Genomic DNA, 18,488 nt, shown 5'->3' on the forward strand with positions numbered 1-18,488 from the left:
AGAACCTATGTCTTGGATCCCAGTTGTCATTTTAATTCTAATTTGCGAAGATTTAAATTATTCTGTGAACAAGGAATTGTGTGGAATAGTAAGAAGTACAAGAGATTATTCAACTTCGAAGATGCTGAAACATGAAGAAGGTATACAATATGCAAATAACTGAACCTGGAAAATAAATCTCAAGAGTAAATTGCGTGATTAATAAATCATTTGTATCCTCCCTATGAAGAACTTCTACGGAACTTCCACCAGGGGGCAGCAGAAGAGCGGCTTTCTCCCACTTGCAGTCAGACACAGGGTAGCCTGATGTCGCTCGAAGCTTTTATCTTCCTCTCAGTCACCTTTCCTCTCACCCCACTTTAATTAAGTCAGAAGGGCCCTATATTTATTTGCCCATGAACTGACACAGCAAACCAACAGCAGCCACTGTAGTGTGAATGGATTTGCGACCAGGCAAGAGGCTTCAGCCGAGATTACCCGCCCCGCAGCCGGATGAATGTGCTGAGCACAAAGTCTGCTCAAAGCCGAGCAAACGGACTATTTGTGAAAATGCCATCCTGGCTCAAGTCTGATTAAGACCGGGGGTCCCCAGGCCGTTTGATCTTCACTCATCAAAGAGAGTCTTTAAACAAGCTTCATTTTACACTACTGTATGCTGGCGACAGGTTGTGACACCAAAGTGCAGCCACCGTGAGCAGCCTCCCGGGAGCACGTGAACAATGGGAATTCGCGGCTTGGTTAAGTGCAGGACACCCCGGGGCCTGCCTGCTGGGAAATTATCCAGGGCTGGAGGCTGGGTATGGAGCACAGGGCACGAGTTTGGAGGTTTCTGGATCTGCCCAACTGGTAGCTCCCCCAACTTGCCTCCTTCCACCCTTCTCTGCTCCTGAACTCATCCGAAAATTATTTTTTATTTTTGGGACTTAAGGGTGATGAATAATGCTTGCACAATGTATACATCGCTCCTCTTCCCCGCTGAAATTAATAGTTCTGTTTCTAGCCCATATCCTGGTCCACTCCCTGGCGATTCTAAGACCAGGTCTCGGGACACAAAAGTGTTTTCAAGGTCCTGCTTTCTGTTTTTCACCTCAAGGTCCCATTACAATGCACTAGTCTCAGATTTAGTGATTGTCAAAAAAATTCAGCTCTAAAACGTTACAATTTTGTGAATCAAAAATATTTCTTACTCTCTCTCTTGCTTTCCATCCATATATATGTGCCTGTGTTTGTGTGCATGTGTGTGTAGAAACTAAAAGTAAACAGTGGTTTCCTTTGAGTGGTGGGTTTGCACATGGCATTTATTTTTGTTTTTGAACTCTCACTATTTGCTGAATTTCCTCCAAGAGAATGTATGATGTAAACTAGAAATCTCTCTCTATATATATATATATATATCCATCTTTTTAAAAATATCACCTGGTTCAAGTAATTTACCTTATTTCCAAAGACTTAAACCTTGTATGCTTTCTTCAAAATCAAAATATAGGGCTTCCCTGTTGGCGCAGTGGTTAAGAATCCACCTGCCAATGCAGGGAACATGGGTTCGATCCCTGGTCCAGGAAGATTCCCACATGCCGCGGAGCAACTAAGCCCGTGTGCCACAACTACTGAGCCTGCACTCTAGAGCCCACGAGCCACAACTACTGAAGCCTGTGTGCCTAGAGCCCGTGCTCCGCAGCAAAAGAAGCCACCACAATGAGAAGCCTGCGCACCACAAGGAAGAGTAGCCCCCGCTTGCCGCAACTAGAGAAAGCCCATGTGCAGCAATGAAGACCCAATGCAGCCAAAAATAAATAAACAAAAATTTTTTAAAATGAAAAAAAAAATCAAAATATAGTATTGATGCCAGGGATTATAATTGTACCTTTAGGCTGCCTGAAAGAACAGGCCTCTTGCAGGATATGCCTATTTAATCAGAGTACAAAAGGCCATGCCCTGGCAGTCCAGAGAGAGAGAGAGAGAGAGAGAGAGAGAGAGAGAGAGAGAGAGAGAGAGTGAGAGAGACAGTGAGAGACAGTGAGAGACAGTGAGAGAGAGAGAGAGAGAGAAAGGTGGGGAGGGGAGGGAGAAAGATGCTTTTGTAGTCGGAAGGGACCTCTCCAACCAGCCCCCCCCCCATGCCATTTTAAAAGTGAAAGACCAACACCAGCACTGAGAGTGAAGTGGCTTGACCAAGTTCCCATATTAACCAGCCAGCTGGTGGCTGTCACAGTAGCAGTCTCCAGTGCGCAGTGTTCCAGCCCCAGAATCCTGAAACCACGGCACGACACTTTTCTTGGGCATGACCCTTGCAAAGTGCTTGCATTATATAGGGGGTAATAAGAGGAACTCAGTGACATGGAAGGAAATGATTTTTCTCTAGCTCTGGAGATTGTTTTAAGAGGATCTTGCATCCTGCCTTCTGCTGTCATTGGTCTGTCTTCATGGCTGGAAATGTCAAATCCTTTAGGGAATGTTAAAGGGCAGTTTTGTACTCTCTGTAACTACATACCACAGGACCTTTCTGAGTGCAGGACATCAGAAAAGTTCCTCTCCGATTTTTAGTTAAAAGTTTCTGGGTTCTGAGCTCTATTCTCAAATGAGCTTTTAACGTCCTGCTTCTGTAAAACACATCTTCTGAGCTAGGGTAGAAAGCTACCATGGAGCCTGATTTATCAGGGCTGGCCATCTCCACTGACCAAATAAACATAATCATTGTCAAAATTCGCCTTCTTTTTTGAGTGAGGAGTGCAGAAAAACCTAATCCATCCTCTTGGGAGTCGTAACTTGGGCCTGGTCTAAAAGCTCTTTTAACATCAGGAAGAACATTAAGACCCAAATCTTTTAAAGGCCAATGAGAAAGTCATAAGAATTTTTTTTTTTAAACTAAACTCAGTAATAAGGACTCCCTACTCTAAATTCAAGATCAGTACTCCAAAAATGTTGGCAACACTCACCATAAGGAATGACATTTATTCAGTGTTTCCCAGTGAAGTAAAATTAAATGGCAACAGATCTGCTTCCTTTGATTTAACAAAAAGAAAGAAGCAAAGAAGGAGGGAAGGAAGGGAGAGAGGGAGGAAGAAGAAAGGAAGAGAGGAAGGTAATGAATTAAAAATGTAGCAGTTACATAAGAATCTGAAATAGCAAAGATGGAAAACAGTTTGAAAACAGCATGGTGATTTTTGGAGTGTATTTTCCTGTCTCCTTCATGGATGAAGAGGCTGATGAATAGTCTATGCCAGACATACAGCGCTTAGAATGTGAGGAAGGCACACATTACACCCTTCCTGAGTTATGTGGTTCAATTCCACGTTGGTAAACATTTCACCTATTCTAAAATCTAATTCACAGTATTAAACTTACTGCATTAATTATGGTTCTATTTAAACCAGATCAAATAAGAGGCAGGGTTTCCCTAAATAAGCTAGGCCTAATAAACTAAATACACCTGCCCCAACTTCTATCACCTCTGTCATCTATCTGCTGGGAGAGACTCAGAGTCATCAGAACACTCTTTCCCAAGGTTTGTTGGTCACAATTCCTAGACCTAATATGTCCCAAAATATAATCTTCCCCATGACCTAATATGTACCAAAGCATAATCTGTTTTGGAAAAGCTCTTCCTCCATTCCATGTAGGTATATTTGTTTCCCCAACTACTCTACTATAGACAGAAAGCTTTCTGAGGACAAAAAGGCTGCCTTTAATATTTTGCGGGTATATTCCCAAAGGGACTAGGGTAGCATTCTGCATATAATGGTCACTCACTGAATTTAAACTGGATGCTGGTGGAACAACGAACTTCACTTTATCTCCTTACTCATCCTGCTCTTTTGTGGCCACTGAGCAAACTCAATCATGAAAAGGATGTTCAAATTGAGATTCCATCGACAAACTAAGTTTTCCCATTTGGAACAGAGGGTTGGCCTACTACAGACCCAGCTCTCTCTGAGGACCTCCTACATAAGTTCTTTCTTGTATAATTTAAGAGCTTACTTCCCCTCCCCCCCTCTAAATTATCTGTAGATAGATAACCTGAGTACTCATCTTTTTTCACACAGCACCACATATACCACATACAGTGCTTAGCTCACGGTAGGAACTCAGATATTGACCAATTCACTATTATTAGCTTTCAAATCATGACTTCAGGAGGAACGTGGGAAGTGGGGAAGGATCCGCTCATGAAACCCTAATCTTGGCTTAGCTTCCCTAACTCAACACAACAGACTCTGTCTAAGCTTAATGAATATTAGACCATAACAGACGTACATGTTCAGGGATGAAGACTGAATTTATGCAACATGCCTTTTTTTTTTTTTTTTGCAACATGCCTTTTTGTTGAAGTTTTCCTTTTACTGATTAAACTGTTGCACTTTTTTTTTTTTTGGCCTCTAAACAATGGTTTCATTTGTGAATTCAAGTTCTTAATGGACTAAATTCGTTAAATGTTTTAACATTTACCATCTCTTCCAAAAAGAGGAAAAGAAATTGGCTTTCAGTGTGGCAAAGCATATTGTATATTTAAATATTTAAATAGGAGAATGGGAGTAGGAAGAAATATTTTAATCCATCCCAAGGGCATGGGATTCTTTCTCCACATTTCAACACTGTAAGAATTTAAGACAGACTCTAGACTTTCTACCACATGGAAGGTACTCAACACATTGATTACTGACATTGTTATCAATATTCTGCAGGTGATAATATGGCACCTAAAATCCCCTATGCCTTTACCTTTTTACTCTACAATACCTCTCCATCTATATAAACTTCATGTTGGCTGAGGGTCATGGCATATCTGCCCCGGGGAGACCTGGTTCATTGCTGATTCTCAATAAAAGGTGTATTGGCTTGTTCATTTCTTAGGCTCATTTTTAAAAAGCCAATATAAACAACCTCCCCTTTGTTTCTGAATTTCAATTTGTTCCAAAAATTTTTAGAGTAGTAGCCAAGTCTAAGTTACTGTACATGTTCTTAACAAAATCTAAAGAAATATGTGGGAGTTAATCCATGTTAGAATTTTAAGGAGGAATTATCAGTAAACCAGGGGAAATTTCACAGGATAGATAGAATTTGGGATAGGACGGAGGGGCACCAGTGCACATAGAGGCATTATTAAATAATTGTTTAAAAGATATTCTTAATATGACCTCTGAAACCCAAAGAATTAGAACACAGAAGATTACAAACTTGTTTTTAAAACTACCCCTCCCTCTCTTAACTTTAGGATTATTATACTACTGCAAGACTACCACTGGCTACAATTGGTGGTGTAATCAATATAGTAGGTCGGTATGTAGAGTGATTATAAATACCCTGGAGGTTAGGGAGCACAAAATAAATACACCCTAGGCTTTTTCATTCAACAGTGATTATTCAATCATCTCTTCTGTTTCTAAATTCACGTAGCAGTTGTCCATCTTCTGATGCTAATAACATCAACCTGCTTTAAAGAGAACTGTGTACATTTCTTATCTGTATTATTACTTTAGTTAGAATATTTGTATTCAATGCACCCCCGCACCCACCCGCCCCCCCACCGCCCCCCCCCACAGGGCAACAACACGAAGGATAGACCACTGCCAGGGCACTAGGCTTCCAATATGTTTTTGTTGAATCAATTATTTGCAATGCATGAGCAGGACGGCATTCTTACACACTAGCCTTACTTTTATTATTTTTATACACTGACTTACATGACGACAAATTCACTTTCAGCTTCCCCTTTCCAGAAGCTAGTCTCTTATCTCCCTAGAGCGGGTATTCCCTGGTTCTGAGAACTGTCTGAGTTGGAATCAAACACAGGCGTTCTCAAGCTTGGCAATATGAAATACTAATGAGGAAGGCGCTAAGCCTTAAGGGTTTCTTATCTCCCTGCGTTAACCCACCGCTGAGAAGGGGGAATCAGGGAAGGACCACTGACCCAGCCGTTGGACCCTGTCCGCTTTCGCTCCTGCCACTTTGATCTTGCGCGTCTGCCTAATCAAGTTCATCTACTGCCGCGACTGCTCGGATTCAAAGAACAACATTAAATAGCTTGATTATCGGATGGTCATTTCCCTCTTCCCTCCACCCCTGATCTAATTTCCAAACACCAGTCTCTCGCCTCCCTCTCTAAACTTCCCATCAAAAGAGAATTAGTTCTTCCTTCTTACCCTCGTTTGATGTGCAAATGTCTTTCTCTTTGCACATTTTTCTCGTGGGGGCGGGGGGGAGGGGAAGAAGGGGGGAGGAATTGAACGAACTTAAAACCGAGGATCTCACCCCAAATCTGCAAACCGTGACTCTAAAGGGTTAATCAGCAACTTGCAAGGGCCACCTGGCCCTCTCGCTGAGACGTTTTGGTAGAGACTTTGAATTACTGATCTGGCTGTATTTAATACTGAATATTATTTGTGTGCACAACAAAAAATAGTACTGGCGTAAAGAAGAAAGGAGAAAAGCGGTTTTGCAGAGAATATCACAATGCCTGACTAAAAAGTATTTCAGATCTCAATGCTCCTACCCCTACTGCAAGGGAAGGACACCCGAGTTCCTCCCACTTCCCGCATTTATTAAAGTTGTCTCCTCTAATGCTCACTGATTACCATCACCCCGAAGGTGAGCTGGGCAGGGGAACGACTGCGCAAGGGAGGGGCGGGGTGAAGAGTGTCAAAGGCTCCCCTTCATGTACACAAACACACCCCCTTCCAGCCCCTCCCAACGCTTTGAAATCCCAACCCGGCTTTGTTGTCTCCCCCCCCAAGGGGCCGGAATGCTCACAGCCCACAGTATAAAGGCAGCCGCGGTGGCGGTGGCGGAGCAGAGCCCCGCAGTCAGGACTCTGGGACCGGTGGAGGCTCTCGGAACCCTGACTCCGCAGCTGCGCCAGCACAGCTTCGCGGGGACCAGGCTTGCAAAGCGACATTCCTCCTTTCTCTTTGTCTCCCTTGAGTCCTTCTGAGATGACGGCTCTGGGCACAGCGGGTGCTGCCCGGGTGTTGGTTACCCTAGTAGCTGCGGCTCTTTGCGGTCACCCTCTGTTCGGAGTCAGTGCCACCTTGAACTCGGTTCTTCTCAATTCCAACGCCATCAAGAACCTACCCCCACCGCTGGGCGGCGCTGCCGGGCACCCAGGCTTCGCAGTCAGCGCTGCTCCGGGAATTCTGTTGGAGGGCGGCAACAAGTACCAGACCATTGACAACTACCAGGTGAGAAGGGTCTTGGGGACCTGGGGACGCTGTAACCCTGAAGGGGTCTTATTGGGGGAGGAGGGCGTAGAACGTGCTGTGTGCAGTTCAAGGCGCATTTGGAAACTCTGCCTTTGGGAGCAGCGGCCGGCAGCAGCAGCTTTTGGAGAGGTGGACAGAAAGGGACCGTGATGAGTCCCGGAGTGTGGTACCTGGCTGCCCAGGTGCCTCACCCTCTCCTGGCCCCCTTCCCGCAGCCGTACCCGTGCGCCGAGGACGAGGAGTGCAGCACCGATGAGTACTGCGCGAGTTCCACCCGCGGAGCGGGTGCAGGCGCGCAAATCTGCCTCTCCTGCAGGAAGCGTCGAAAACGCTGCATGCGTCACGCTATGTGCTGCCCTGGGAATTACTGCAAAAATGGTGAGTCGGGTAGCTTCCTTTCGGACTCAAACCATCCCGCGCTTGTGCGCCTACAGTTGGGAGACAATGCTCTCAGCTTTGAGAACGCTGTGCCACCACCTGCAAATGGGAGTTCAGTGTGCGAGGTTCCCCTGAAATGTTTTCAGGTTAGTGTTTAACCAGGGAGCAAAGAGAAGTACAGAGAGGTATTGGAGCTCCTTATCTCCCTTTGTGCCCCTCGATTACTTAACACGACGTCTTACCTCAGAGTGGACCCTTCCATAAAAATTTGTCTAGAGAGAGCCTTGATACCACTTGAGAAAGAAGATGGGGAGGGAGGTGGAATTATACAGAGACCAAGGAAACCAGACTGGGCGTTTAGTTGCCTTTTCCATTTTTCTTATGGTGCCTCTCACAGCTCTGCCAGACTAGCCTCTCCCTCAAGATCCCTGTTCAAACAGTTGTCAGTCAGAAGACAGAGTGATTTATCTGTGCTGGCCGTTCTTAAAGGAGATCTTGATGCCCTCACATCCTGGCTTCTCCATCCCTCTCTGCCTCTACCTCCTGCTACCTTAAAATAAGTACTCCTCCCCCCAACCACAGATCCACAAAAGTTTAATGTCTCAAAGAGGTAGACTCAGCCAAAGAAGTCTCCAGAAATAAACTTAAGGGTGGCGATCCTCCTTAGGACCCAGTAATACTCCGGGTGAACTAACTAAATCTCTGTAATATAGAAATTATACAGTAAAGTAACTGGTGGTAAAGAGTGTAATCTTCCAGGCAGCAGGCATTGCATTTGCTTAACTTAGTCTGGCAGTACCTATATAGCACCAAGGGCAGAGAAGTTATTTTTAAAAACAATTTTTTAAGTGATTTTATTTTTCTTACCCCAAGGGTGATATTAAAATGGGCAGAAATTTCACTGCCACTACCGCAGTTGGTGGGAAAGTATTTTAAGTGGCTAGATTGGGGATGTTACATGTGAGTGCACAGTGTACAGACTGATGCTTCTGTCCATCTGGGGAGTTTTGCTTTAACACTTGGAAGGAAGTTTGGCTCGTGTTTAAATTAATGTCACTACAGTGAGGTATCTCAGATTGGGGCAGGCATAACAGACTGCCACTGTCACAGCTATTAGCAGTAACAAGTAACAGCTCAGGAGTTAATCACTATCTCCTGTTTCCTTAGGAATATGTATGCCTTCTGATCACAGTCATTTCAATCGAGGAGAAATTGAGGAAACCATTATTGAAAGCTTTGGTAATGATCACAGCACCTTGGATGGGTACTCCAGACGAACTACACTGTCTTCAAAAATGTATCATACCAAAGGTAGGTTAAAGGATCTAAAGACTCATCCTTTTTTGTTAGCACATCAGAAGTGTCTTTCGGATCACCTTAATGAAATAACGCAGGCTTAGCAGTGACCATGTACTTTCCCTATTGTCTTCCTAGGACAAGAAGGTTCTGTCTGTCTCCGATCATCAGACTGTGCTACAGGGTTGTGTTGTGCTAGACATTTCTGGTCCAAGATCTGTAAACCTGTTCTCAAAGAAGGTCAAGTGTGCACCAAGCACAGGAGAAAAGGCTCTCACGGGCTGGAGATATTCCAGCGTTGTTACTGTGGAGAAGGTCTGTCTTGCCGGATACAGAAAGAGCACCATCAAGCCAGTAATTCTTCTAGGCTTCACACCTGTCAGAGACACTAAGCCAGCTGTCTGAACACAGTGGACTCCATTTACATAATATATGCTATGAAAACTGTTTGTGACTTCTGTGAGCTCAGTCCTTAAGGATGTACAAATTCTGTGGTTACAGTTAAGCATTCCAATAATACCTTCTGAAAATCTGGAGTGTAAGAGCTTTGTTTCTTTGTGGAACTCCCCTGTCATTGATTGCAGTAAATTACTGTGTTGTAAATTTTCAGTGTGGCACTTACCTGTAAATGCAACAAAACTTTTAATTATTTTTCTAAACGTGCTGCATTGTCTATTGTTCCTCTTGTTATGTAAATGTTTGTATACATTGTTATCTTGATTCTGATAAATACTCTATATTGAATTGAAATAAATACTTTCAGCCTATTCCATATTGAATTGAAATAAATACTTTCAGCTTATACTTCTTAAATACAAAAGCCTTTCCCCTTTTAATTCTAGAATCTAGAACGTAAGGAACTTTTGGAATGACAAGTGATAGGCATGTAAGATTTATCATGAAAATATTAGCTTATTTTCCAAAATGTACTCTCTCAGTGCTTGGATTATATTTATCTCTAGGCTGTGATAGTCCTTGAAATAAAATTTAACTTTTAATACCATGAAATATTACAAGTATAAATAAATTTTGGCAGTGTGATCTTAGAGGGCTGTTATGTGTGTGGTGTGTGTGTAAATACAGTTGACAAATACATGCAGATTTTGTACCAAATTAGTCAGTTTGAAGTATCTTAAATACTACTTCATGCCAGGAAGACTTGGTTCCAATTACTTTGATTTTTAAATAATTATTACCTAAAAATTGCAAATCCTCTCTCATTTTGTTCTTTGCTTCTCTTGCTAGGTGAACTGAATATTTCAGTTTTTGCTCAACCAGAAATCTGTTCATTGGAAGAGGATAGGGGTATATTGTTCAAAAGAAAACCCATAGAAATGAAGTCTAAACTGGCTTTGTGTTTTCATTTGCCAACTTTGATACTGACAAATCTGATACTGGGGAAGGAGAGAGCAACTGTCCCAGTTTACACTCATTCTGTAATATTCAAACATCTACATCAAAACCACAAAATGCTGGCTTTAAGGGACTCCAGAGGACAGTGACTGATAAATTGTTTAAAAAGTTTCCTTAAATAACACAGATGTCCTAGAATGTTTGTTGTTTTTTGTATTCCCGGAAGTGGTTCAATTTCAAGGAGTTTTGCCAACAGGACACAAGGGTGGGTTGGTTCTTCCCTGAGAAGGGAACTGGCAGGATGTCTGCTGTTACGTTCCTTTTGTTTGGAAGTTTCGGCTCCCTCACCCTGGAGAAACTTTCTTTTTCTACATGTGCTGGTTTGCTGACGTGCCAGGAGGGCCAGTTCTAAGGCCTGCCATCTCCGATAAAGCACAACAGAGGAGAGGAAACAGGAAACCCTTTCTCCGAAAAGAACAAAGAAGGGCCTCTGTTTCAAGAGGGGAGAGGAGGAGTCATTTAAAGGGCCTTGGCTATGGGATTCCTTCATTTATGCCGGAACTGGCCGTGGCCAGAGATGGTCCACCTCTGCACATCTTAGCACATCAGCCCTGGTTCTAGCCCTCCTTGCTCCCCACTGCATGATGCAGATGGGAGAATGAGAAGCCAACCAAGGAGGGATGCCTCTTCTTCCTATCCAGCTGAGGACTTAGGAAGGGATATCAAAAAGAAATTCTGCACATTTATAAAGGTGAAAAAAGAATATTAAAAAAAACCTGTAGTTACTTTATTAGCTAGTAATGGAGGCTGGAAGATGGAAGTCAGGTACAATACAAACTCAAAAGAGGATCATTTAAGGAATCTCAAACATATTAGATAGTGGCTGCTGAAACTTGAATATTATTTTACTTTTAAACAATTTATTTGGATGGAAAATACATGAACTTGGGAATGCATTCACAAAGGATTTTATCAAATGGTAGCATACTCTATACACTGCCCTGTACCTTGCACTTTTTATTTTACATCCTTGTAGATTATTCTGTGTAATACACAGAGAGGTACCTCATTCCTTTTAATGGTTGCCTTAAAGAGTGTAGTATGTTGGAATGGCTATACTGTAATTTAAAGAGTCATTATTGAGAGACAGCTAAGTTGTTGCCAGTGTTTTTGTTATAACAAATACTGTGCCATCAGTATAGATTTTGTGTGTGTGTTCATGTGCTGATATAGTTGGAGGATAAGATAATGACTCATTTTTGTAGGAAAACCCAAATTTAAAAAGCATGCTTGCTGTAGCTACTCATAAGGGGTGGCATGGGCAAAATGACAAGATGTCTGTTTATCACTGATCTAGTGATGATTAAACTCTTGCTAAATTGTATCAAAGGAGGAAGACGTAAGAGGTTTATCCTATCAATTTTACAGTAAATAGTAATCTGTGGCATTCAGTTAAAGGTAGACTTGTTAGGATTAATCTCCAAAATATACAAGCAGCTCATGTAGCTCAATATCAAAAAAACAACCCAATCCAAAAATGGGCAGAAGACCTAAATAGACATTTCTCCAAAGAAGATATACAGATTGCCAACAAACACATGAAAGGATGCTCAACATCACTGATCATTAGAGAAATGCAAATCAAAACTACAATGAGGTATCACCTCACACCTGTCAGAATGGCCATCATCAAAAAATCTACAAACAACAAATGCTGGAGAGGGTGTGAAGAAAGGGAACCCTCTTGCACTGTTGGTGGGAATGTAAGTTGATACAGCCACTATGGAGAACAGTATGGAGGTTCCTCAAAAAACAAAAATAGAACTACCATACGACCCAGCAATCCCACTACTAGGCATATACTCTGAGAAAACCATAATTCAAAAAAAGTCATGTACCACAATGTTCACTGCAGCTCTATTTACAATAGCCAGGACATGGAAGCAACCTAAGTGTCCATCGACAGATGAATGGATAAAGAAGATGTGGTACATATATACAATGGAATATTACTCAGCCATAAAAAGAAGTGAAATTGAGTTATTTGTAGTGAGGTGGATGGACCTAGAGACTGTCATACAGAGTGAAGTAAGTCAGAAAGAGAAAAACAAATACCGTATGCTAACATATATATATATGGAATCTAAAAAAAAAAAAACAGGTGGTTCTGAAGAACATAGGGGCAGGACAGGAATAAAGACGCAGACATAGAGAATGGACTTGAGGGCACGGGAAGGGGGAAGGGTAAGCTGGGATGAAGTGAGAGAGTGGCATGGACATATATACACTACCAAATGTAAAATAGATAGCTAGTGGGAAGCAGCTGCATAGCACAGGGAGATCAGCTCGGTGCTTTGTGTCCACCTAGAGGAGTGGGATAGGGAGGGTGGGAGGGAGATGCAAGAGGGAGGAGATATGGAGATGTATGTATATGTATAGCTGATTCACTTTGTTATACAGCAGAAACTATCACACCATTGTAAAGCAATTATACTTCAATAAAGATGTTAAAAAAAAAGGTAGACTAATTCCTTTGATTTTAAAATAATTATTAAATAAAATTACAAACAAGTCATTTCCCCATCCCTTTTTTCTTGTTTTGCTAGGAGTTAAATATTTCAGATTTTGTTTAACCTGAAATCTATTGATAGGAATGAAGATGGGAATATATTGTTTAAAAGAAAAATACAGACATGCAGCCTAAATATGACTGTTCATATTTCAGCAGATCAAAACACTTTATGGACTTTTCCCATGGTAAATCAAATTGCATTAATTCAATCATGGAATTAGTAAAATAATTATACAGTTAGAAATTGTATCAGTTTCAGTATTTCTATTGCATGGCCAAATTAGCACTCATTGCCACTTACGGAAATTTCAGGTAAAATCATGAAAATTTCCTTCACTGACTGTAGCATCTATCATGTTACTGCCTTTTTTTTATAGTCTCAAAGAGAAATGGATGATGCTACCATTAGGTTTGTAAAATGTGTTCCACTGAGTTCTATATTACAATTTTCATACTTTCTCAATTACTACTGAGTACAGTATCAAAATATAAAATAAATACATTATTTGTCTCCACACTGAAGAAACAGAAAATAAAGAATCTCCATAATTTAGGCATCTGATGTTTGTACAAATGTGTGTATATATGTGGGCCTTTATGTTTGTCCTAATGTTAACTGCTTAGAAACAGTCAAATCAATAATCAGAGACTACAATCTGGATAATGCTAGAGAATTTTAATTCAATTAACGTGTATTGAGCCTTTGGTATTCAATAGGTACTATCCTAACAACTGAAACAACGTACATAATATGCTAACTTCAAGGAACTCACCATTTAGCAAGAGATGATAAACAACTATTAGTGCTGGGGGTTGGTTTAATATAGTGGTTTGAGACATAGCGCCTGGAATCAGATAGACTTGGCATGGAATCACGGCTCCCTCTGCTTCCACTAATGATGTTGGGCAAAGGATAGAACCTCATTAATAATATGGAGTGAATGCCAACTTCAGAGTGTTGATGTGAGAATAATGCATACATTATAATAACACTTAGCATTATGTATAGTTTATAGTAAGCACTCAATTTTAGGTCTTCACTATTGAAAAAACAATTAATGATAAGATATTGTAACATATATACGAATACCTAACAACAGATTAAAAGTAATTAAATCGGTCTATAGGTGCTCTGTTAAAGCTTCAGGGAAGCAATGGTATTTGAACTGTCTTCTTTTCAAGGCCCTTTTATTTCAAGGAAGAGAAATCATTTAAACTAGAGAAAGTAAAAAAGGTTACATGGATTGGAATGCTACCTCTTATGAAAATCAGTATGGAAACCATTCTGCAGACTGGCTTCAGAGCTTGCTAATGATTTCTGCTGTACTGTAATTTTCACACATCTAAGGCTTGACAAAGTGGCATATATTCTGTCCCCAGTAAAAGTGACCTTCAGTTTCAGCTCTGCTCAGCAAACTGCTTAGCCTCTCAGCGACTATTCCAGATTCCTCGGCAAGCGTTTTGATTAGCGCAGCTTTGCTCAGGTGTTCACCTCTGGTGCACTTGGCTAGCTTGGTTACCCAGATCCTACAATACAAACACGGCTGACTATGTCCAGTTCACCTTTCATAGGAAGGAACTCTGGTAGTTCTATGAGTGTGTAGGAACAGGCACCACGTGTCACATCTACCACACATAGTTTTAAAGAATGAGAAGGAGCTCACAAAGAAAAGAAAGGGTATTGGAGCCAGAGGAAGCGATGTGAGCCAAATTACAAAGCTAGAAAAATAAAAATACATACCGTATTTTTTAAAAAGTGCAAATGATCCACTGTGGCTAGAGTGTGGGGTACCTGGGAGAAGCATGACTTTGCTGATTTTTTTTTTTTATTTGTTATAAAGGAAAGAAGAAAGGTAAAAACTCTACATTTTCAGCAACAGTTACCAAATTAGGTGAAAGTGGAGCTGAAGATGATATGCTCGAGACATACATTGTCTCAAAAGATTACTAGACTGTCTTTGCAAGTCGTGGTGATTATTTTGCCAAAAAAACTTACAAAATAAGGATACTATTACTTCATTTCCAGCACGAGTTGTTATATTACATGGAGTTGAAGGCAAAGAAATTATATTTGACGGCTTCCCTGGTGGCGCAGTGGTTGAGAATCTGCCTGCCGATGCAGGGGACACGGGTTCGAGCCCTGGTCTGGGAAGATCCCACATGCCGCGGAGCAACTAGGTCCGTGAGCCACAATTGCTGAGCCTGCGCGTCTGGAGCCTGTGCTCCGCAACAAGAGAGGCCGCGATAGTGAGAGGCCCGCGCACCACGATGAAGAGTGGCCCTTGCTTGCCGCAACTAGAGAAAGCCCTCGCACAGAAACGAAGACCCAACACAGCCATAAATAAATAAATAAAAACAAAAAAAAAGAAATTATATTTGAGACAATTCTGTTTTTGACTGATGATGTAATTAATACAGCTTTCACAAATCATGGATTTTTTTTTTTTGCCAAAGAAGTTATAAATTAAAATCATGACAGTCTCTATTATAAACGTAAAATTACATTTGAAGGCCAGTGATAATCGACCCCCTCCAATTATAAACTATTAAACAAATTCTAATAAGAGAGTAAAATTGGCAGAAGACATGAAGCATGTCTGAGCATGATAACACCATGTTACATTTCACAGTCTTTCACACTAACTTTATCCTGATGAGCAAAATTTACTTTTTAAAAGAGTGATACTTTTGTAACATTTCAAATAACTGTGAGACTCTGAAGTTCAAATTAAAAGGAGATGGTAATAATTAGTCTCGGCAGAGGGGCAGAAAACAGGACACTCATACACCACTGGTAGGAACTGCAACTGGCTTTACCTTTCTGAAAGGCAATTTGGCAAGTGTTTTTAAAATCTGAAAATTCTTTGATGCAGCATTTTAATTTCCAGAAATTTTAAGAACAGAATCATGAGTGTATACAAAAATTCATCTGCAGTGACATAATAGCACAAATTAAAAATGAATTGTATCCAACGAGAGAACTGTTCAGATAAATTATGATATGTCCCCAAAATATTCTGCAATCATCAAACTTATCTGGAGAAATGTTCATAATCTGTGCTGACTTACTTCCTATGGTTCTTCGAGAGGAGAGAAAGAATCTCATCTCCCATTGTCCTGAATGAATTAAGAGAATTATTGTTGACAGACACAATGGACCCAAAATTTCTGCTCTGAATTAAGTCTAAAAAAAAAGAATCAGACCACCATTTCCAACAAAATGTTCATAAATGTTCATTATCTGGAGAAATGTTCATTCTTCATGTGAGAATGTTTTAAAAAATCATATTACAGAACATATATAGTATTATCAGAGTTACATCAGATATGTTAGTCTAGATAGTCATATCAGGAAGATAGGATTGTGAGAACTATTTAACCATTCTTTTTAACCATTTCCATTTCCATTTTTCTATAACAATCAGGCAAGATATTACTATTAGCAGAAAATCTAAACTAAAACTTGCGTTCTCCTCATAAACTTTTGGACATATTAGGCAAATATCTTAATGAACCTCATTCTGATTAAGGAAGTTACTGGCAGTGCAGAGTTTCTCCTTCCTGAATTTCCCAGAAAGTACAGAAAAGAATATCCTCCCCTTAATGACCAAATTCTTTTCCATTCAAGGAATACTGACTGGGAGAACCTTATCTGGTACAGAGAAGAAACCAAGTATTTGTTGAATGAAGGAATAATGAATAAAAGAGAAATAGGAATATTTGTACAAATTTCAGTAAAATTATAAACAAAACATACTAAAATACTTTAAAGGATCCAAAAGAAGGAACGGGGAATAGGCAAAAGGAAAAAAAAAAGTCGCAATTCTGTTATAATAAACTGTTTTCTATGATCTTTCATCTTTATATTTGTTAACCAATAGATATTGTGATAGACTGTTTGATATGGTACATAAATCACACAAATACATAAACTACCAAAGCGGGACATGGCCTTTAGTTTAGACATCTTTATTGGTAAGAAAAATCTCACCTTCCTCTTCCTGACAATTTAGTTGTCCTCTCAGACAGCTTGGCTTTTAATCTTACAGGCAGGGGGACTGGATTTTATAACTATCCTAAACAGAGAGCTAGAGACAACAAAGAAGATGGAAATTCTTTATTCAGGGATCTCTGCACATTTCACAGTTTTATTACCAGTCTTGATTATCTTTTTGATCAAGTGGGACGGACTAAGTGCTATGTCTGACACTCAGTCAGCATATTGCAGAACACGTTTAAAACAAATAAAAAAGCCAGAACTTCCACTTTTCTAAGGATGGGTCACTGTTTGGCAAAATTCAGAAACTGGCCAATGGTTTTCTTATATTAACACTTCATTCAGCAACTTTCTCCTTGTCGCTCACATCATCTCTGTCCCTTTAAGAAGCCCTATTCCTATCTCCATAGTTTTCATCCATCCCTTCTCATCTATTCCCTTACTCTTTCCCTAAGACTCTCAATGTCTTATTTGTATTTTCCATTCTGATTACCTAACTTTTTTTTGCAGCTGTCCTCCCAGACCTTTCCTTTCAGACCTTGTGTCTGAAACTGTAATCTATTCACCAAACCAGTCTTCCTTTCCTCCTAAGCACGTTTCCCAGCCTTCTCTGCAGCCACGTGACTGACCCTGGCCAAGGGGATGTCTGCCTGGAGACACTGCACTAGCTTCTCCTCCATCTGCGGATCTCTGGGGAGATAATGTCAGCCTTGCAATTCAGTGGAAGAGCCACTCTCGGCCTGCATTTCTAAACAGTAGCAGGAGCAAATTCCCCTGCCCCCATTCTCCACTTGCATGAACAAGAAATAAACTTTGGGGGCTTCCCTGGTGGTGCAGTGATTAAGAATCTGCCTGCCAATGCAGCGGAAACGGGTTCGAGCCCTGGTCTGGGAAGATCCCACATGCCGCGGAACAACTAAGCCCGTGAGCCACAACTACTGAGCCTGCGTGTCTGGAGCCTGTGCTCCGCAACGGGAGAGGCCGCGACAGTGAGAGGCCCGCGCACCGCGATGAAGAGTGACCCCGCTTGCCGCAAGTGGAGAAAGCCCTCGCACAAAAACGAAGACCTAACACAGCCAAAAATAAATAAATAAATAAATTTATTTTAAAAAAAGAAAAAAGAAATAAACTTTGTGATATGCCACTGAGATTTAGGGGTTTTTGTTTTACTTTAATACGCAGTTTTACCTTTCTCCTTCCTTCCCTTTGTTCTCCAAAACGCTACCATTCTGTCATTGGTCTGATAAACGATAAGTGCATGAAATTGTGGGGTGCAAAGGAACCCATATTGTTACCATTTATATGAGAATGTGAAAGCATGCACCGTTGTGCTTGACCAGCAGTAGGAATTCAATTAATATTTTTACTTTTTCATAACTGGGGACTGTACAAATAAAACCTCCTCCCAACTAAGCAATACAACTGGCAGGAAATGATCACGATAGCAACTTTTGAGAGCATCTTTCAGGTTCCAAAAACTAACTTAAATGTTCCACATATATTTATTTCATTCTCACAGTACCTCTATGAGGGAGGTATGTTTATTACTCCTATTTTAAAGATGAGGAAACAGAAATTAAGAAAGCTTAAGGTGTTGACCTGAGGTCATGAAGCTACTGAGTTACAGTCAGAATTTGAAATCAGAAAGTCTGCTCCAAACTTTAGGCTCTTAACCACTACCAATAGGGCTGGGTAT

The 18,488-nt window shown here is 40.9% G+C and overlaps 1 protein-coding gene across 1 annotated transcript; it reads left to right on the plus strand.

The window, feature by feature from the left end:
- Positions 1–6,809: 6,809 nt before the first annotated feature.
- On the plus strand, positions 6,810–9,840 carry DKK1 (dickkopf WNT signaling pathway inhibitor 1). The gene is made up of 4 exons (XM_007182833.2): positions 6,810–7,175; positions 7,412–7,574; positions 8,742–8,885; positions 9,009–9,840. The coding sequence occupies exons 1-4, from the start codon at positions 6,930–6,932 to the stop codon at positions 9,260–9,262; spliced, it is 807 nt and encodes a 268-aa protein (XP_007182895.1). The 5' UTR covers positions 6,810–6,929; the 3' UTR covers positions 9,263–9,840.
- Positions 9,841–18,488: the final 8,648 nt, after the last annotated feature.

Source organism: Balaenoptera acutorostrata, chromosome 16 (assembly GCF_949987535.1).
Source record: "Balaenoptera acutorostrata chromosome 16, mBalAcu1.1, whole genome shotgun sequence".
NCBI lineage: Eukaryota > Metazoa > Chordata > Mammalia > Artiodactyla > Balaenopteridae > Balaenoptera > Balaenoptera acutorostrata.

What these genes read in the sequence shown, in the direction of transcription:
- DKK1 (XM_007182833.2), top strand. Translation starts at nt 6,930, where the DNA reads ATGACGGCTCTGGGCACAGCGGGTGCTGCCCGGGTGTTGGTTACCCTA. An exon ending in AGACCATTGACAACTACCAG is followed by an intron (nt 7,176 to 7,411) that starts GTGAGAAGGGTC and finishes CCCTTCCCGCAG; the next exon opens with CCGTACCCGTGCGCCGAGGA. An exon ending in AAAAATGTATCATACCAAAG is followed by an intron (nt 8,886 to 9,008) that starts GTAGGTTAAAGG and finishes TTGTCTTCCTAG; the next exon opens with GACAAGAAGGTTCTGTCTGT.